The sequence below is a fragment of the Narcine bancroftii genome, chromosome 11 (genome assembly GCF_036971445.1).
Source record: "Narcine bancroftii isolate sNarBan1 chromosome 11, sNarBan1.hap1, whole genome shotgun sequence".
Classification (NCBI taxonomy): Eukaryota; Metazoa; Chordata; class Chondrichthyes; order Torpediniformes; family Narcinidae; genus Narcine; species Narcine bancroftii.
The window spans coordinates 69,194,327-69,216,167 of record NC_091479.1 but is presented as its reverse complement, the minus strand read 5'-3'; the positions used below and the strand labels follow the sequence as shown (position 1 = coordinate 69,216,167).

The following is a 21,841-nucleotide window of genomic DNA, read 5'->3' as shown; positions in this document are numbered from 1 at the left end:
GACATTATTATTTAGCAAGGGCAAGGAAACTGGTCCCTTTTTACCCAGCCTTACATTTTCTTCTGCTTTCCAGTACCCATCCAATTTCTCTTGAATATCATGATTGAATCTCAACGCAAATAAAAGTGAAGTGATGCCAATGAATAATGCGGATTACACAGAGTTTAAAAAAGAATCACCATTTAAATGGCAAACACAAGCAATCCGATATTTGGGTATTAGATTAGATAATAATTTAGGCCACCTACACAAATTAAATTATAATTACAGGATGACTTAGAACATTGGAAAGAATTGCCACTAATATTGATAGGGAGGGTAAATTCCATTAAAATGAATGTCTTCCCAAGGATACAATACCTATTTCAATCATTACCAATTCCCTTAATAGAGAAATTCTTCAATTAACTAAAGAGAATAATAAAGAAATTTTTATGGAAAGGGGGGAAACCGAGGATGGCGCTAGATAAATTAACAGAATGGTACAAACAAGGTGGTTTGCAGCTACCAAACTTTAAAAATTATTATAGAGCAGCACAATTAAGGTATCTATCAGATTTTTATCAAATGAGGGGAAAAACCAGATTGGACCAAGATAGAGCTAGATAAAATAGGGGAGAAGATACCAGAACATATACTTTATAAGTGGGATGAAAAACTGGTGCAATATAAAAGTTCACCAGTACTGAACCATTTACTCAACATGTGGAAGAAGATTCACGTAGAAAGGAAAAAAAAACAAATTACCCACTACCAAAATTATTATTGACGCATTATCAACTAATTCCTTTCACAATAAATAGGAGAATAGGAGAGAAAAAGAATTAAAAGAATAGAAAATTGTTTTTTGGGAAATAATTTATTAGCATTTGAACAAATGAAGTACAAATATGGAATAACTCATGGTACAATGTTTGCATACTACCAACTGAAAACCTACTTAAAGGACAAATTGGGAAGCAGACTGAAATTACCAGAAGGAAGCAGCTTTGAATATGTGATTACAGAAAATAATTAAAAGATTTATAACAAACATGTACATCAAGCTGAAGGAGAAGGAAAATGATGAAATAAGCTATAAACCCAAACGAAAGTGGGAAAAAGATTTAAACGTAAAGATAAAAAAATGAAATATGGGAAAAGTTATGCTCTAGAACTATGAAAAATATAATAAACACGAGGTTACGCATGATACAATATAATTGGTTACACAGGCTATATATCACGCCCAAAAAGTTAAATAAATGGGATCCAACATTATCAGATAGATGTTTTTGCTGTAAGAAGGAAACTGGAACAACAGTACATGCATTTTGGGCATGCAAGAAAGTGAAAAGGTTTTGGGAAGATTAAATTAGACATTAAATAAAATCACAAAAAATAACATACCAAAAAATCCAGAGATCTTTCTTCTAAGAAATATAAGGAATTAGGCCTCAAATTGGATGATGCCCAAAAAAGATTTATTATGATAGCTTTAGCTGTAGCAAAAAAACTTGGAAATCAGAAGAGAGCCTGAGAGTACAGCAGTGGTACATGGAAATGAATAAATGTATTCCATTGGAAAAAATAACATATAATTTAAAAAATAAAGTCACATTATTTGAACAAATTTGGAAACCATACATGGAACATAACAGATACTGCGGACCTCCACCCCCTAAAATGATAGAATGAGAAGAAGAAATGAACTGACCCAGTGTGTAAAAGTAGATGACACAATTTTCTTGTTTATTTTCATTGTGTGATGACATTGTTTAATGGGTTTATTGTATTGTATATGTTGAATGCTTAATGGGTTTGGAGGGGGGAGGGAAGGGAGGGGGAAAAAAGGGGAGAAAATGCCACTGTGTATATTCAAGAGGGAAATGTTTGTGTGTATTTTGATTGATATGGTTCATAGTATGAAAAATTAAAAATTATTTAAAAAATATATCATGATTGAATCTGCTTCCATCACTCTCTTGGGAAGCATATTCCACATACTAAATATTTAAAACAAAATTTCCTTTTTCTTTTTGTTCATCTTAAATCTGTCTTCTAGATCTCAAATCTTTTCAGGAAAACAATTCCAACTTTCTTGTCTTAGCCTTTTACTAGTTTCCCATTTGCAGACTGATTATCCCTTGTTGATTATTTTTAGATGCTTTCTTGAGCTCCAATAATGAAGAAATTCTCATGCACTTTCTTTCCTCCTGCCCTACCTCTTCAACCCACCTCCGCCCACCCCCCTCACTGCCACTTACTGATTAGACAATTCCCTACCTGCTCCAGTTCTTCTGGTGCTGAGGCAGCTGATGAGGCCAGTGTGGAATCTGCAGATCCTGCCACAGGTTGGTTAGCAGGTTTTGGGCAGGTAGATATCATGAGTGAGTTTTTCTGCCATTTTATTTTTAACTGCACTTTATTGTGCTGGTGGTGTCAACATAATTTCTCCATGTTGAGTGTTTATGGATTAGGGATTACCATGTGGCAATGAAGATATTTCCCCCCCCCTCCCCTCCCCCAAACCCTGAGCTGTCAAGAAAATCCTAAGACACTGTAAAGGATCTCAATAAAGGGGTTTCAACCCATAACATTGGTAGTTCTTTTTATCCCACTGCTGCTGCTCGGTCTGCTGAGTGCCACCAGCAGATAACGTTTAGATTTTTGCCAGGACCATGCGCACTTTATTCAGCTGGGGTTTGGTTTGTTCTGAGGGCTCAACCCAGGTTTTTGTTCTTGTTTCTAAGGCTGGATCCACGCTGTCCTAACCTCCAAGGATTGTATGGCTTTTGGTGGAAACTTTCTGCATAACCTCAACATTGGAACACAACTCAGGTTTGTAGCCACTCTCAATGACTTAATCTATTCCAGAAATTCTTCTCTCCAACACCCAGTGCCATATTGGATAAATGGTGTCAGCAGATTAAACGAAAGGTTTTCAGATGTTCTGAGGTTAAGCACAGACCTTTGCAGTTATGGATTTGGATCCAGTTAGATTCCTGTGAGAAAATGGTTGAACACAATGGTTTAGTGTGGACTAAATTGGATCGAACTTTTTAGTGAAGTTTTATATTAAGCGTGAATAACAGTTAAGTAGCCAATGGCAGATTATCAGATGACAAGTTCATCTTTCTTGACCTCGGCTTTTGTAGTGAATAGCCACGGTGAATTTGAAATAGACTGCTTGTTGAGGCTTATCTTCAACCAAATACCACTTTCCAGCTTTGAGTCGTGGAGAGATGTAACACTTGAAACAGGCCTTTAAGCCCATTCATTTTCTCAGACCATGAACCACCTATTTGAATTGATCCTACATTAATTCCATTTTTATTCTCCCCACATTCTTATCATCTCCCCTTACTCCTGCCATCTGGCAGATTCAACCACTCTTACTAATTATCCCTTCAATCTGCAAATTTCTGGAACGTGGAAGGAAATTGGAACATCCAGAAGAAACCTATCTGGTCACAGATAATCCATGCAAACTCCATGCAATCTGCACCCAAGGTCAAGATTGATTGAAACTAGATCTCTTTACATTCCAAACATTTGCCAACTTCAAAGTGAAGTAGTTCTCATCTATTTACCAATTCTCTTGTCTACGTTCTCTTGTTATTGACATCTATCCTGATGGAAATGAATGTGTGATCCATCCTCTATTGAGAATAAAGTTACACTGGCCCGGAGATTTGGGAGAGAACAGGCTGGATAAGATACATTGCTGATAAGATTGAGTAAGGGGGTGCAGGATGGAAGTGTATTAATAGAAGACTCTACAATAAGGATCTGGGCAGTCGACTACTGCCAGGAACTAACAATACCAAAATGTGTGCCGTGATTGGCGGTGTTATAGCCTTCCTGTAATGTAATGGCTAAAACAGTACACAGTCCTCTTGATGCGACCTAACTATTGTTTTGTGTAGCTCTGCAATAACTCACCATCTCTGCCTGCCCTCTTCAGCTTTATCCTCTCCCCACCCCCAATCCTTGCTTTTGCATTCTGTGCTTTGTTAACAAAAGATATGCTTTCAGGTAGGCACCTCACCTACTTGAAAACATATAGGAATATGTGGATATGCTCTCCAGAATTCCCATGCTGTTTCTACTTCTCAGTAGCTTGCCATTGATTATGGATTTCTTTGAATTGTTTTCATTGCCACATGTATGTTCTGGTTATTATCCTTTCCAATTTTTGGGAAGGGGTATTTTGTACCTTGTCTTTAGTTCTTAATATTACTTTGACTCCAAATGCTTTTATTGCTCTCTTTGGAATAAGTGGGCCAAAAGCCTGTTATTGACTACTTCACAATCCCACAGTTGCCTTCGAAAGATGTTGTCCCTCCCACTCATAATCAATGGTCGACTGATATGATGGCATGTCTGACTTTGGTAAAAATTAGATGTTCCACTACTGAAATGAATCTTAACTTTGTTTCTTCATGGGGTTCCTTTCTTAAATACTTTCAAAATTTGTAAGATTAACTAGTTTCTGGTTTTTGGTCCTTATGTTTACCTCCCTTTTTTCTTATTATTAGTAGTGGACTGTTTGTGTTAAGCCAGTAGCCTCTGAAGGTTTTCTTTTTATTTCTTTTTTAATGTTACATAGGTTTCAGTACTATCTGTATTGCTATTGATTAACGCTTTACTTTATTGTCATGTACCAAGGTAACATTTATTTGATAAAACCAATAAAAATAGTGAAAAAGAAAAAGATTATCTGTACCACTAGGGATTGAATTCCATTTGCTACTTTCAACTCTCTTTATATACATTTTTTTTTCACTGGTAGGAAGTTGCAGGTGTTGGGATGTGATCAGAAATCCGAAGTAACACAGCAGGATAGAGGCCTTGTGTCATCCTCAATGTGCATGAATTAATGGCTTTGGTTTAAAACAGTTGTTTCATACTCCTGCCCCATGTTAATCTCTTCAAATGGTGTTGGGGATAAGCAATGAGACATATTTATTTTTGGTGCAAGTTTATCAGCCACCTTTAAATGAAAGTTGCCCTACTTTTTGGCATGCTCATTTTCCCTTCCTACCCTTGCATCTCATCTCTTCTGTTATCTAGGGACCCAATCATCCGATCCAGATGAGGGAGCATTTCTCTTGCTCTTGCATTTCAGTATATTGCATTCAATGCTCGCGATGCAGTCTCCTCTGCAACAGAGAAACCAAATCCAGATCGAATGACTGCTTATCACTACATCTCCATTCAGTATGCAAGGGTAATCATGAGATATCAATTTTCTATTCAACTTCCACTCTGACCTCTTTGACTTTGTCTCTTGCACTCTTTCAGAGGTGTGGAATCTCACTTCCTATCTCCTTGTGTTACAGCCTTTAATTCTTGACAATTCAGATAACTAGCCTTTCTCATTTGTAAATGAATTGCCAGTTCTGATAGCAAGTCATCAATCTATAATGTTGAATCAGTTTTCCTTTTGTCACAGATTCTGTCTGACTTGGGATTTTCCAGAGTTCATTTTTATTCCAGCTTCCTAGTAATTACTGAAGTCCCACAGTTCCAGCACTGTTATTGTACTCTTTACTCATCCATCTGCCTTTACACTTCCTTCAAATGGAACAGCTATGATTACTATACCTTCACCATCAATCTCTGGGTCTCCACTCTGTCACAGGCATTCCCTTTCTTCTCTTCACCCTTCCCCCATCTTTATTTTTTTACTTGAAATATACATACATTTTAAAAAAACTTCCCAGCTCTGAAAGGTAATCAGCTTGAAATATTGGCTGTGTTTCTGTCTCCACAGATTTGCCTAACCTGGTTAATCTTTTAGCATTTACTGCTATTGTTGGGTTTTCAACCTCTGCGGAATTTTACTTTTTGACCTTGCAATTTTGTCTGTTCCAACCTTGACTCCCTCTTGTCACCACTACACTGCTCACCCATTGGGTGGCACCCCTGGTTGAAGTTCTCTCCAGAGACTATGGTAGTATTAACACTAGGTCCATATGGTATCTTGTGATTCTGGAACTCTACAGAGAGGACATCTGCGTTTGAGATCATTGTATGAACAACAGTCAATCTCTGAATCTTCAAGCCCTCCCACTCCTCACCCCAATCCCTCTAAAGAGTGCACTGAAGTATTCAAAGCCGCAATCTGGCTCTGGGGTAGACAAATGGAAAGCAAATGGTTATGGGATAGGGATGGGGATGTACAAACCTGCTCCTCTGTTTTCCCCACCTCAAAGGAACCTGAAGAGATTACTGCAATACAGTAATATTGTATTTCTCATCTTTTATTTTCAATTCCAGGGTATATGAAATGGAGAAGCGATTAAAGACTCCAGAGCTTTTCAAGTTTCCCTATTTTGAGGCAATGTGTTGGTATGCAGCAAATAGCCTTCGGGAAACTCTCCGAGGTAGGGGAAAAAAATAGAATATCTTGCTGCTTAATTCTTTTTAGCATTGATTACCTGTTCTAATCGTGAAATCATGTTGACCTTATTTATTTCTGAAATTACCTGATTTCAAAAAATATTTGTGGGCAGCCCAGGCAAGGTTTATCACCTCACTCTTTGAGGGAGCCCCCACTTCCTGGGCACAAATTGGACTACATGCAGTAGGTGAAAAGATAGCATGAGAGTTTATGTATAAATGGGACATTAAATTAATTTCCAAGAAAACTGATAACCCCCATACTTCAGATATGGCAAAGAATAAATCAATGCATTGGATTGAAGGTGGGGTTTCTCCCAAAATCCTGGACACCTGGTGCTAGAAAGGAATCAGGTGTATTGAAGATTGTTACAAGTGAAGGCAGCTTATGTCATTCGAGCAGTTGAGAAACAAATGCGGTTTGTCTCCTAGAACATTTTTATGCTATCTGCAAATAAGATGTTAAGGAAAAAATTGGGACCCCATTTAGATGTTGTAACGTGGAGATTCTAATTTGACTGGGGAATGTGTGTAAATTTGTGTCTAAGATGTATTACATATTCCAAAGTGAGGGCCCGAAGCTGGGCTTACACAGGTCAAGGGAGAGATGGGAGTCTGATTTGGGAACAACAATCAATGAAGAGTGGTGGCAAGACCTCTGTTTAGACAGCGTGACTGGAGTCATCAATGCCAGATGTAGGATGGTGCAATACAATTTCTTGCACCAGCTGTACCTCACACCACAAAAATTACACAAATCAAAGCCTGAAATTTCAGAAATGTGCTTCAGGAGTGGTGTGGAGGTTAGAATTTTTGTCTGCTCCACCTGGCTATGTACAAGGGTGAGATCTTTCTGGGAAGACTTGGGGGTCATTCTGAAAAAAAATGACAAAAATGGGTTTTCCACAGGATCCAGAAGTGTATCTTCTGGGAGATATTAGGGATGTGAGTTTTAGACTGTCCAAATACCAAATTTGTTTTTTCATTTTGTCTTGGCGGTAGCCAGGAAGTGTTTAGTGGTTTCGAGGAAGTCCGATCCCAACTAAATATCACACAATGGAATATGGAAATGTAGAGTTGCATTCCCCTGGAGAAAATCGCATACAATCTAAGGAAGAATCATGACACATTAATTTAGGTGGGGCAACCATACTTGAAATATATTGGCACACAGATTGATTAGTTTCCCTCCACCCCCCCTCCCCCACCACCACCACCACCCCAACCCTTCGAAATAGGGGTACTGTAGCAATCTGTCCCAGCAGGGAAATGAATGTGATCCAAGACGTTGGACATGACACAGGCGACGCGTTTTTTCAGATTCGTTTTGAGTTTTTTAAAAATTTCTTGTCCTTTGTTACTTCGCCTTTCTGATTTTTTTTCCTCTAGGTTTCTGTCGGGGTCTTTGACCCCACTGGAATTTGTATTAATGTAATTTAATTGATTGTATTTTCAGTTGTAAGAGTGTGGAGGGGATAAATACAGACTCTGTGTGTTACGTGAATGTTTAAAAAAAATTATATAGTTTGTTTTAATTTTAAGAGTGTGAAAATTAAAATAAAATATTTAAAAACCTTTATTTCTGCTACAGGAGTTATATAATTTTCATCCATCTTGTCTGAATTTTAGATAAGTTTGTAAATTGTTAAATATGGAGTAGTTGGTCAAAACAAAATCTTTTCAACACTGGATGAAATTCCTGTTTCTTCAATGAAGCAGTTGAAAACGGTGGTGAGAGAGCTGGTTATCTATCACTGGCATTCATATAAAAATTAAAATCGATAAATGGTAACAAAGAGCTTCAAAGGTTTTCAGGGATCTGAAATTTAAAAAAAAAATAGTATAGATTCAGTGCAAAAGGGAATGCAAGACAATACTGTTTGATGGTTGGTGAGATGGGCATCAGTTATTGCATTTAAAGAATGAGGAATCCCTTTTGGAACAAACAGGGTTAACAATGTGAACAAAGGATGTAAAATTACAAGGATGTTGTAGTTAATGAGGCCTTTATATGTTGATTGAATATGTATGGTACATTTTTTCAAAATTGAATTGTTTTGTTTCAAAACCTCCATAATTTAACCTCAGTGGACTTTGTGAATTAAAGTTGAATTTCATTTTATGTGTTTAGAAATGAGGGAAGACGGCTGTCAGCCACAAGAGTACCTTGTGCAAGGAGTCAAGTCACTCATCCCATCACTTAAATGCTGGATTCAGAAGGAGGTAATTGCTTTTATAAAGATCCCTTCTGAACACATTTTTATAGTAGGTTGATTCTTCAGGTATATAGATACAGAGGGAGACCTTCACTAGATTCTGTTCCTTGAAAAATTGTAAGTTTGCCATGTCAGCTCTTGAATTCAGAGTTTGATCGGTTATTGGAAGGCTGACTGTGGATTTTGTCATAAAACAGACAGGGTGTCCGTTTAATACAGCATTTTTAAAATGGATATCTCCAACTAAAGTTTAAATTTAGAGATACAGCTGGAAAGTTAGTGTGGATTATGTGCATAAGTACAACTTTAGCTGCATGGAGAAATGTCGAATGGCTAAATGAATGGACCAGGCATGTACTCAAGAACAGAAATGTACTTGTAATTAAATCAAAGAGTTCAAGATATTCCCAATAGATAGAAAATCTATCTTCTCTAGCAGGTAAACCTGGAACCTTCCATGGATGCCACCAGACCTGCTGAGTTCTTTTAGCATTTTGTGTGTTGTTGCAACTCAGAACATCACGCAAACTTCCCTCCCCTCCAACTCTTTCTACATTTTCCGCTGCCAAGAAAGGCAAAAAACTTACTGAAGAATACCCCTTGGCCACACTCCTCTCCCTGGGGAGGGATAAAGAGTGTGAAATTGTACTCTTATCAGCTTCCGAAATGGTTTCTTCCCAAGTTTTTTGGCTCCTGAATGAACATCACAATAGTTCTCCTGTGTAATATGTGAATTGACCATTTCACTGGAACATTGCACGCTGTAATAAGCTCTTGCTCTTCCACTTTACACAGCTGCTTACACATGAGAGGAAACATACTGGACTGCTCACAAAAAACTCCTTTCACTTAGATATATGGACAATAAACTGGAAACGATTTTGAAAATAATGGAGTACAAGGGAGTTAATGAGCTTGAAAGAGATGATGGCAATGGTACATATGGGCAAGAGTTGGGGTATGGGTTCATGGGATTGCTGTGGGAACCAACTTAGACTTGATGGGGTGAGTAGCTTTTTATTTAAAATTTAAATTTAGAGATTCAGCACAGTAACAGGCCCCACTGTCCCATAAACCCACACTACCCAAATACACCAATTAACCTACAAACCCTGTATGTTTTAGGAGGTTGGGAGAAAATCAGAGCGACCAGAGTAAACCATGAGTTGTGATTAAATTATAAAAGTAGCTATTAGTGATTGAGAGTATTGAGGCCATGGGGGAATTTTGAAAGATGATTTTGAACTGGTAGAATTGGAGTCCTGATAATTTATTGAGTACCAGTAGGAGCTAATGTGCTTATCAACGTGTTTTAAAATGCACAAGATGTTGTTCAGAAGAGCTGTTGAGGCAGGTCACTTTGCTGATCTTGGGCACCAGTATAATTTTTTATTAATTTTTTTATTTTTCACACTATGAACCATATTGACCAAAATACACACAAACATTTCCCTCTTGAATATCATTTTCTCCCCTTTTCCCCCCTCCCTTCCCTCCCTCCTTCACTCCACCCTCCCCAACCACTCAACGTTCCACCTATATGATACATTAAATGTGCTTGAGGTGTAGTTTGGAGGTTGGAACCTTTGTCCACTCCACCTGGTTACGTAGAAGGGTGAAATCCTTCTAGAAAGACCTGGGGAACATTCTGGGGGAAAAAAAATTATAAAGGTGGATTTTCAAAAGGATCCAGAGTTGTACCTTCTGGGAGTTATTAGGGTTGTGAGTTTTAGATTGACCAAAGATCAAATTCCATTCGTGAAGGTTGCCTTGGTAGTAGCCAGAAAGTGTTTAGTGGTTTTGTGGAAGTCAGACTCCCAACTAAATACCACACGATGGAATATGTAAATATAGAGTTGTATTCCCCGGAGAAAATCATCCAAAGAGGAAACATGACATTGTTAGAGTGTGGAAATCCTATTTGAAATACATCAGTATGCAGATTTGACTAGCCCCCCCCCCCCCCTTTGAATTATGAGTACTGTAACAATCTGTCCCAGCATGGAGATGAGTGGGATTAAGGAAGTGGGACATGACGCAGATGACATGCTTTTTTAAAATTTTGTTTAGTTTTTTTTTCCTTTTGTTATTTAGTCACCCTGGTTGCTTTTACCCTTTTCCTAGGTTTCTCTAGGGGTCGTTGACTCCACCAGTATTTGTATCTGTATAATTTATATGACCTTATTTGCAACTCTATGGGATAGGATGTGGGGAGATAAATACGTACTTTGTATGTTATTATGAGTGTTGAAAATGATTGTATTGTTCATTTGAATTCTTATGAGACTAGGAAAATCATGGCTTTGTGAAGGGAGGGTTGTTCCTCACAAGGCTGATTGAGTTTTTTGAGGAGGTAACAAAAGGAATTGATGAGGGTAAGGTGGTATATGTGGTCTATATGGATTTTAGCAAGGAATTTGACATGGTCCTCCATGAGAGACTCATCCAAAAGGTCATGAATCATGGGATCAGTGGAAAAAGCTGTATGGATTTTAAAAAAATGGCTTGTAGGAGAAAGCAGAGAGTATTAGTAGAAGGAAGGTATTCTGGCTGGAGGTCGGTGACTAGTGGAGTGCCGCAAGGATCTGTTCTGAGACTTCTCTGCTCTTTGTGATTTTTATAAATGGCCTGGATGAAGAGGCGGAAGGATGAGGAGTTGTGGATGGAGCTGAAGGTTGTCAAAGGTTACAAGAAGATATAGATAGGATGTAGAGTCGGCAGAAAAGTGGCAGATGGATTTCAATCCAGTTAAGTGTGAGGTGATGCATTTTGGAAGGACTAGCACTAACCAGAAGGCTGAGTACAGGGTTAATAGTCAGTGTGAATGAACAGAGGGACCTTGGGGTTCAAATCCATACATCCCTCAAGGTCGCCGCACAGGTTAATAGAATAGTTAAGAAGGCCTATGAGATGCTGAGCTTCATTAATAAGGCGATTGAATTCAGGAGTAGAGAGGTCATGTTACAACTCTACAAATCTCTGGTAAGAGCACACTTCGAGTATTGTGTTCAGTTCTGGTCATCTCATTATAGGAAGGATGTGGAAGCAATAAAGAGGGTGCAGAGATATTGGGAAACCATTCTTATAAGGCAAGGTTAGCAAAGCTGGGACTTTTCATTTTGGAGCATAGAAGGTTGAGAGATTTGATAGATTATGAGAGGCATTGATAGGATGGACAGTCAGTACCTATTTCCCAGAGCAGGATCAGCAAACACCAGAGGATATATATATACAAAGTTAAGGGAGGGAAGTTTAGGGGATACATCAGGGATAAGTAAGTTTTTTTTAAATTACATAGAGTATGGGTGCTTGGAATGTCTTAGACAATAGACAATAGGAGCTGGAGTAGGCCATTTGGCCCGTCGGGCCAGCACCGCCATTTTAGATCATGGCTGATCATTACCATCAGTACCCCTTTCCAGCCTTATCCCCATAACCCTTAACTCCGTTACCCACAAGAGTCTTATCTAACTCTCTTTTGAACATAGTCAACGAATCCGCCTCTACCACCCTCTGTGGCAGAGCATTCCACAGATTCACACTTCTCTGGGTAAAAAAATGCTTTCTCATCTCCGTCCTAAAGGGCCTACCCTGTATTCTTAAACTATGCCCTCTAGTCCTCGTCTCCCCCATCATTGGGAACAAGTAATCAGACTTCACCTTGCCAGGGATTGTGGTGGCAGCTGAAACATGGGGGCATTTAAGAGACTCTTGGACACATGAATGAAAGAAAAATAAGAGGGTTATGGAGTAGGGAGGGTTTGGTACTTTTTTTTAGGAATGAATATATGTCGGCACAACATCAAGGGTCGAAGGGCCTGTATTGTGCTGCATTGTTCTAATATGAGAGACGACGATAGAGTAGATTGTAAACATGTTTTTGGTCATCGGAGGGGTATCAAAAACACAAGGGTGTAGGGTTAAGTTGAGAGAAATGCTTTAAAGTGGATATGAGGATTACATTTTTCTCCTAAGACATGGAATTGGATACAATTAATGTGTTGAAGAAGCATTTAGATAAATAGGCAAGCCATAGAAGGACAAAATCCCATTTACCCAAGGGCAAATAGGATTTATGAAGATGGGCGAAAAGGTCAGCATGGAGGTGGTGGGTCAAAGGGCCTGCTTCTGTACTGCATGAATGTGTAGTGTGCTGTCAAGCAGACAGGGTTGTCCAGGATGTTGTGGAGATTCTTCATGGACCCTCACTCAAATAGACAAGCAGAGAATATTCTACCATAGTTCTGATGTGCCTTGGAGATGGAACGATTTGGGAACAGGAGAACTATGTCAATAGTCACAGGAAATCCAGCTTCTCTGGCCACAACATTTATGGTAGCTCCAGCGGTATTTTGGTCATTGGTGACTCTGGACTGTTGACGGTGAGGGACCTTTAATGTCATTACCATTGCCAAGGGAGGGGAACAATGAGGGAGTCGTTACCTGGCTCCTATCACAAGAATGTATGTACCTGAGTGCTTTCCACATCTTGCACTAGCTGATCCCTTTTCAGTGGAATTTAACACAGTGCTATCAGTAGGGAACTACTTCTCTTCTGACCTTGTAAGAGAAAGAAGGTCAATAGAAAAGCATTGAAGGAACCAAAAAACTATAAATGCTTAAAATCTGAAATAAAAGAGCTCTAGAAATACTCAGCTGGTCAGGTCTCTCTCCATAAAGGAGAGAGAAACTATCAACATTTCAGGTCACTTACCCTTCATCAGCAGATGGTTGAGTTTGGAAACTGCCCTGAAACTCCAATTTATTGTCAGAGAACATACATGACATGGCATACAACCCTGTGATTTTTTTTTTGAGGGTGAGACGGAATTACCACTTATTGTTAGTGCAAAAAAACTGTACACAGTGTATACATATAAACAAACAACGGTAAACCGATAACAAATGTAAACAAATTGTAGAATACAGAGAGAATTTAAAAAAATCAAAGTGCACAATTAAAGTCCTTAAACGAGTCCCTGATTGAGTTTGTTGTTGAGGAGTCTGATGGTGGAGGGGGAGCAGCTGTTCCTGAACCTGGTGGTGAGAGTCTTGTGACCACCACCCCCCCCCATAACCTCTTTCCTCCTGTAGAATGTTCTGGAGTGATTGACCGGGACAACTTGGTGTTGCAATTGATCAAATGCTATCTTAACATCAAAGGAGGTGCTCTCACTTGGTCTTCAGAATTGAGGGCATTATTTGCCTAACCACAGTGATGAGGTCTGGAGCAAGGGCGGAGAAAGCTTGGCCTATGTGCTTTTGTTTTACTTCTAGATGAGCAGACGAACCAGGGCCATAATCTCAGGTTAAGATATTGGCATTGATTGATTTAACAGAAATACCTTTTGTATAGGTTATAATCTTTAGGATCTAACTTGGTGAGCTATTGATTGCTTATTTGCTGATTGCCCTTTAAGAACCAAGACGTTAGATTCTTGAGCACTTGGGAGGGGATCCAACATGGGGATCAGGCAGCATGAGGCAACAAATAAGTTATGATCTGAGCAGAGCTACTCAAAGGACTTGAGTTCATCCACATGAGCCCAACAGATGGTTTTTTAAAAAAAACATACTGTACTTTCTGTATTTATCAGGAGTATTGTATTACTGTGCCAGTTTTGTTTTTAAACTTTTAATGCTTGCTGTGATTCCAGGGGTTTATTGGCCGGACATCTGAAATTCCAGATCATATCAGACCAGGGCATCTTATTAAGGAACTCAGCAAGGAAGTTCGCTTTGTGGAGGTAAAATGATCAGTTATTTCAATCTGAACACTGATTGTACTTGGCATTTTACAAAGTGGCAGCTAGAATACATACAAATGCAATAAATGTAACAAATTTCTTGCTTATACTATTTTAGAATGATGTCCTTGTTTAGGCATCTTAAGCCATTAAGGCATTAAGCAGCCCTGTAAAGCATCTAATCCACTTCATTTTGTTCCATTTACCTAAAGGTGTACTGTTAGTGTTGGGTTTACAGCACTGACAACCCAGGTTCGAATCTGTAGCTATCTGTAAGGAATTGTATGTTCTCCTTGTGAATGTGGGTTTCCTCCCATATTACAAAGATGTACATTAGCAGGTTAATTGGGCATATTTGAGCAGCACTGGCTTGAAGGCTGGAAGCCCTGTTACCTGCTGTATCTATGAATATTTTCCTGATGAAGTTGTTGCCCAGGTTTGGTCTCTTGCATTCACAGTTCAGACTTTGACCTTCTTGTAAGATTAATTTACTGGCTGATTATACACAGTAGGTGGAGTCTTACCAGTACTATTGGGATATGTCAGTAAGCCGGAACGACTCGGATGCTACCCCACCCAGCCATCTGATGAAGTTGTAAAGCTTTAAAACTTTAAAAAATATCCGTAATACACAAAACTTTTCATGTATTAAAGCCTTTTTGCAATACAAGCAAAATAAATGTAATTACTTTCCTCAAGTAATTCAAATTATCTGTTGAAACAATTCATCTGCTGATTCATCTGATTTCAGATGTGGCTTGGAGTGAGCAGAAAACTGACTAGTTTGAATAATTTAATTATTATTTTGTCTCTATTTGAATCAGATTGGTACCAGACATTGAGAAGACTATTGCAATGTTCTTAAAAATAATCTGTGCTAAAATAGTGTGCATAGATCCTTAATGAAGAATTAGATTTGTTAATTCATAAGAATTTATCTTTTACTTTGGAATCTGTTCATGAGGCTATTGGGAGAGTGTTGATATTTAATTAAGATTTTTTCAGAATCTTGGACTTTGGCGAATATTTATGTTGATGGTGAAAAATCTTTTCAGAATGTCTTGATTAACATGTCCGAATCCAAAGACCATATGATAATAGGGGGGGATTTTAATTGTTGCTTGGACCCGGAGATGGATAAATCAGGTAAAATTGTACATAAGAAAAAAAATGGCCAAGAAGTTAGTGTTTTTGATAAAGGAATTGAATTTAATTGATGTGTGGAGGAAGATGAATGTAAAAGAGTAAGATTATTCATATTATTCAGCACTATATGATACTTATTCTCGAATTGACATTTTTTAAAATGTCGACTCGATTAATAGATAATGTAGTGGAGACTGAATATAAAGCTAGGCTTTTATCTGACCATTCTTTAGTGTTGTTGGCATATGTTGGGACCGAAATGGTGCAACATTCGTATCGGAGGTTTAATCCGTCATTGTTAAAAGATGAGGGATTCTGTAAGTTTATAACAGATCAAATTCAACAGTTTTTGTTCATAAATAGAGATTCGGTGACTAGTAAGTTTATATTGTGGGATGCACTTTTGAGAGGACAGATTATTAGTTATACAGTTAGATTGAAAAAGCAGTATTTAGCTGAATCAGAAAGGTTGGAACAGGAAATTGGAGTTTTAGAAAAGGAGTTACAAAAGGAGAAAAAGAATAAGGAGAAGAAAGGTAAACTGGATGGCTTGAAATTGGAATTAAAAAAAAATTAGATTTGTATTTCTTTTTCTGTTGACCAGGACCTGCAATCTAAATTTTTGTTTAACCTGATCGTGTATATCTGCTTAGTAAAAGTTAGTCAATAGATGGGCATAAAGCTAAGTGGGTCTACCTTGATAAGTCTTCAAGAATGCACACATAAAGTAGCTTGGTCACTTGGTATGAAATTTTGCCTCTATTTGCAGGAGATGAGCATTGGCAATAAACCCATGAAATCTCAGGCAATGGTGTCAGCGGTGCCAGTCACACGCATCCCTCAGGACAAGACTTTTTCCTTAAGTATTAACCCTAATAAGAGGAAATGTAGGAGATTGAGAGAGTCTTCAAACAAGATGCACTCAAACCTTGATATTCTGGAGCTACACACTCGCCAGGTATTAAAGAAGATGGAAATGGCTCAGTGGAATGAGGTAGGTGGAGTTCAACTATGCACTTGATTAGAGGATGAAGTCGAAATAAATATTCTTCTCATATTGCTGTTGATGTGTTAACAGGATAACATGTCCAGCTCCACACTGAAAGTGAAAATTAGTGGGACCTCACCACCATCTTCAACTATAGCTGAGAAAGGCCGCAGTGATAATAACTTGCAGCTGGTACTGTCAAAAGGAAGAATCATTAGGTATGTGTCATGCTTTTTGAATTTGTTTTCCAAAGCAGCATTGGAAATGGTCTACAGCTTTTGTTCTGTGTTCTCCACTGCATGTTGGTTGATTGGCTGTTTTCAGCAAAGGAGAGGCTAATAAAGAATCACTATGAGAGGTGTACGTCTTCAAACCATTGGTATAGATTAGGGATGGCTGAAAACAATCTCACTGAAGTCTTCTCCCTGAATCCTGCATCTTCTTCTTTGAGAAGAGGATGCATGTGATCAGGTGGAGGCCAACAGAAAGAGTGACAGATCAATCCAGATGGAAGATGGGATTGCTATTCCTTGAGTTTATGGGGGACATTGAGGCCAAAGACGAACAGGTCAATGGGCATGAGAAAATTTAAAATGACTGGCAGCTTGAAGTTCATTCATCCTTGCAGACTAAACTCTGATCTGTCAATCTGCATTGGTTTTCCAGCAGACCTTGTGTGGTGCACCAATACATTGTAGGAATGGTTTCTTGAGAAGAAATGGGATGGTGTGACTGGTAATGGTGTCTTGTGAAGATGGCAGAGATTGTGTTGGATGGTCTGTTTATACATGAAGGTTATGGAGAGAAGCTCTCTGGATTAAATGAGATCAATGACTATCCATTTCTTCAGTGAACACTCATTGCATTCCTTTTCTAATTCGCTACTTCCCGATCTGGCTCTTGCATTTCCTCAATTTTACGATTCTCTTTTTTTTATTGTCCTCTCAATCAAAATATACCAATTAGATTGGAAAAGAGTGGTTAGTTGGTCTCTTATTTAATAATAACGCTTATTTGGTTGACCTGTGTTTTTGAAAAACCTTACCAGTTTTACCTTGAATTTTAGACTCTAGCAATTTGCATGTATGTGATTGAGATTAGCATTTCTCTTAAGTAAAACATTCGTACTGGTAACATAAAATAAGAAAATAAAATCCTGGAAACAATCATTAGGTCAGGCCACATCTGTTGGAAGAGAAGCAGTGATATTTGATGGTGATGGATCTTCAATTTTAAGAATCTCCCCATACCAAGTCATCTATAACTCTAAACCTACTTCCATGCATTGTGTTGTAATTCATTCAAGCTTTTCTCTAACTCTCCAGTCATGGAATGAACAGAGTGATAGAATCTGAGCAGTGCAGTGCAAGTAGTGAAGATGAAGAGGAGGATCAGTCAGATGAGCAGGGCAGTGTGATGAACGAAGGAGAGAACTTGGAGTGGGAGGACGAGAAGCCAGAACCTCAATCTCCCCTGAACAGTGAGTCTGCACACCATGCCCCTGTTACTTTCATTACAAGTATGTCGTTTTAAGTTTGCAATGAAGAGAAATATGATTGGTATATCCCTGCAATTCTCGTGAGAATAACAAAGTTCCTTATCTTTTAATCCTTTGATTCCCATAATTTGTGGCATATGTATGTCATATTTTACACAATAACTGTTTTATCTTGGCCAACTCTTACTTTCTCTTTGACTCTACTTCTAAATGGTTTGTACTTTTTGCTACCCTCTTCCTTTTAACCATGATAATAGAAGGATTTTTATATATTTTTATTTATTTGACTTCTACCCTGAATATTTTGCACCATTTAGGGCCTTTGGGTACAAGATGTTGTATTAACATTATCTGTGCTTGCCTGTCAGTTGGACCTGGTAATTTATCTTGTAATGTATTCAAGAAGTGGATTGCTGTAGGTTCTGAGCTATGCATTGGAACAGTCAGTGATGGAAGTAAGAAAGTCTTGAAGTGAGCACTGGCCTTTTGTAAATGAGTTTGTCCATTCTGTGACAATAGGTTGGTTGATGCACCTCAGTAATTGAACTGAGACCCATTGTGTTTGCTCTACATGAACAATTGCTGCTGTGGTACACTTCAAATCCAGTTCAGCCACTCTGTTAGATCATGGATAACTTGGTGTGAAGCAGTCCTCTTCATTTGATATCACTGATGTTCATTCCTGTCAACAAGAAATTGGCCGAACATGTTGTTAGAGCTGTGGGCTGAAAAGTTGCAGGTCCTGTTGGACCTCATGGGTATGGAGACCTCAAGATTTTGCAATATACAAATTATCTTGATAATGAGTTTGAATGTGTATTTGCTGATGACACAAAGACAATACAATGAGAGTTTATTGTCATACACAGGAACAATGTACAAATGCACTAAAATTCTTGCTGCAATCATATAGATTCAATCATAAGGTACACCAACAATGATGAGCACTAGATTAAGACGTGAAAAGAACATGGGACTACAAATGGATATGGATATCTTGAGTGACTGAGCAACATTATCTAAATAAGAATGGCTGCAGAGCTGAGATGCAAAGGAATCTTGGTATCCTAATGTAGATTTGCAAAAGACTGGTGTGCAAGAAAGTAGGGATGTTGTATTTCAATCATCCAAATGATTGGACACCATTTCTGTATTGTACTAGTCTCTTTATTAAGGTAGGATGCCAATGTGTTGGAAGTGGTTTAGAGAAGGATTGGATAGACTGATACATGGAATGAGCCAGTTGTCTTGTTTTCACAAAGCTATGTTTGTATGCACTGGTTTAGAGAACTGAGATGAGACTTGATTGAAACATAAGGTCTAAAGGGATGTGGACTGGGTATTAATGTTCAAAGAAGAATTAACATAGAATATGAACCATAGATGGCATAGTGGTTAGTGCAATGCTATTTCCACGACAGCAGCGAGAGTTTGAATCCAGTGCTATCTGTAGGGAGTTTGTACCTTCTGTCTGTGACATTGATCAGTTTTCTCTGGATGCTCCAGTTTGCTCCTACCTTCCAAAACTTATTGTGTGTAATTGGATGACACAAGTTTCAATGGCCAAAATTGGCTTTTACCGTGTTCTAAATAAATACAAGTGCAGGAGAAGGCCTCGAGCCTGCTCTGCCATTCAGTGTGATTGTGGCTGATCATGTACCTTCAGTCAGAATTCCAGCTTTTCTCCATCCCCCTTGATCCCTTTAGTCATAAGAGCCACATCCAACTCACTCTTGAATACATCTAATGAAGTGGCCTCAACAACTTTCTGTGATTTGCATGTTCACAACTGAGTTTTAAAAAAATAAAGTCACCTTATCTCAGTTGTCAATGGGTTTCCCATTATCCTTAGACTGTGGCCCCTAGATCTGGACATCCCCAACATTGGGAACACTCCCCCTGCATCTATCCTGTCTAGACCTGTCAGAATTTTGCGTATCAATAAAATCCCCTCTCATTCTTCTAAATTCTATTGAATATAACCCTGGTGTATCCTGTCTTTCTTCATAGGTCAGTCTTGCCATCCCAGGAATCAAAATGATGAACCTTCATTGCACCCCTTCAAAAGCAAAAATGTCTTTCTTCAGATTAGGAGACCAAAACTGCACACAGTACACAAGGTGTGGCTTAACCAAGGCCCTATATGATTGCACTAAGACCTCCTTGTTTCTATATTCAAATCCTCTTGGGGAAAAAAAAGCCAACATTCTGTTTGCTTTCTTCACCATGCCTGCATTTCTTCCTTAAGTGACTGATGCACCATGACACAAAGGTCCGTTTGCACCTTCTCTTTACTAATTTGTCACCATTCAGATAATAATCTACCTGCCTGTAACCTCACATTTATCTGTTATACTGCATCTGCCATGCCTTTGCCCACTCTCACAATCATCCAAGTCGCCTTGCAGCTTCCTGGAATCTTCCTCACAGCTCACACTGCCACCGAGGTTTGCATGATCTCCATTTAAGGTAGGACAGAGGCAAAATTTTTCTCTGATGGTACTGAGTTTGTAGAACTTTTGGGGGCAGTGGGGAGCAGAGGCTTTGAATATTTGAAAGGGAAATATTCTGCTGGCATAAGAGAGTCAAAGGTTACTGGAGGTAGATGCCAGTGTGAATTTGAGGTTACAAACAAGGAGGAACAGGTTTGAGAGGCCAAGTGGCTTTCTCTTGCTTCTAATTTGTATATCACTACAGTGAAAGAGTCACAGCCACACAGTGTGGAAACAGGAACTTTGGACCAACTTGCCACACCAACCAAAATGTCTTGCCCATGCTAATCCCATCTAAATCCATCCTATTCATGTATGTGTCCCAATTTTACTTTTTTAAATATTGTAATAGTATCTGCCTCAACCACTTTCTCTTTCTCTGGCAGTGTGTTCCAGACACCCACCACCCTCTTTTTTATTTTTATTTAAAAAGTGACCCCTCAGGTTCCTGTAAAATCTACCCCACCACCACCTTAAATCTACTTTCTCTGGTTACTGATTCCTACTCTGGGCGGGAGACTCCCTGTGTGCACTCGATCTAGTTCCTCTCGTGATTTTGTTTACCTACAGTTATCGTGCATCTTTTTTTGCTTTGCAGAGTTATTTGAGAGTGTGAGATTTGAAATTCCAGTTGGAACATCTGAATCATCTAAGCAACTTAACTCTGATTATGTGAAGGAGGAATGGAGCGTGCAGGTACTTCATTCTGTGCACTGCCAATCCTTATTCTGCTGAAATGCACTCAATGTTAGATGTGCTTATTGAGCCAGAACATAATGAGGCCCATGGAACTCCATTGAGCAAGATATTGATATTCCTCCAGTATGGATGTACAGTATCATATGAAGGTATTCACAAGGATGCCATTGGCTGTCCTTGAGAGATTATCCAAGAGGCTGTACTGAGTTACAGTTTATGCATTCTAGTGTAAATATGATGATGTAGAAGCTAACTGATTACTGAGGTCTACTACCAGACTGCAATGATTACAGGTGTAAGAACAGACAAAAAGCCATTCAGCTTCTCATCTGTGTTCGAACACATAATGAGATCATGTTCAATTTACTTGAACTCTTAATTTAAAAAAAAAGCTGAACTAAAGTATGATTTTTTTTTTAAACTTTGCTATTTTCAGTTTACCCCCATTGGTCTTGTCGACAGTTAGAAAAGAGTGAGTCCCAGATTTCCACGGTTACCTCCATGTTGAAATGTTTTTGGACATCACACAATTTCCCAATTTCCAATTTTAAAGAACTATTAATTTTGGATCCTGTGTCTGTTTATATTATCCTTTCCAATCAAGTCATTTTCAAAAAGATTTTAATTGACATCATTCTTATGTTCTACAGTCAAGGGAGCACAAGCTT

At 38.6% G+C, this 21,841-nt stretch overlaps 1 protein-coding gene across 1 annotated transcript in view; it reads left to right on the top strand.

Annotated features, from left to right (window-relative positions):
- LOC138745861 (lysine-specific demethylase 7B-like) overlaps positions 1 to 21,841 on the top strand; it is a 77,695-nt gene that overhangs the window by 38,365 nt on the left and 17,489 nt on the right. The window contains exons 9-16 of the mRNA XM_069903283.1: positions 2,733 to 2,820; positions 6,265 to 6,371; positions 8,519 to 8,610; positions 14,261 to 14,350; positions 16,266 to 16,490; positions 16,575 to 16,702; positions 17,810 to 17,964; positions 21,073 to 21,170. Coding sequence (XP_069759384.1) covers positions 2,733 to 2,820; positions 6,265 to 6,371; positions 8,519 to 8,610; positions 14,261 to 14,350; positions 16,266 to 16,490; positions 16,575 to 16,702; positions 17,810 to 17,964; positions 21,073 to 21,170 — 983 coding nt within the window. The remainder of the gene's footprint in view (positions 1 to 2,732; positions 2,821 to 6,264; positions 6,372 to 8,518; positions 8,611 to 14,260; positions 14,351 to 16,265; positions 16,491 to 16,574; positions 16,703 to 17,809; positions 17,965 to 21,072; positions 21,171 to 21,841) is intronic.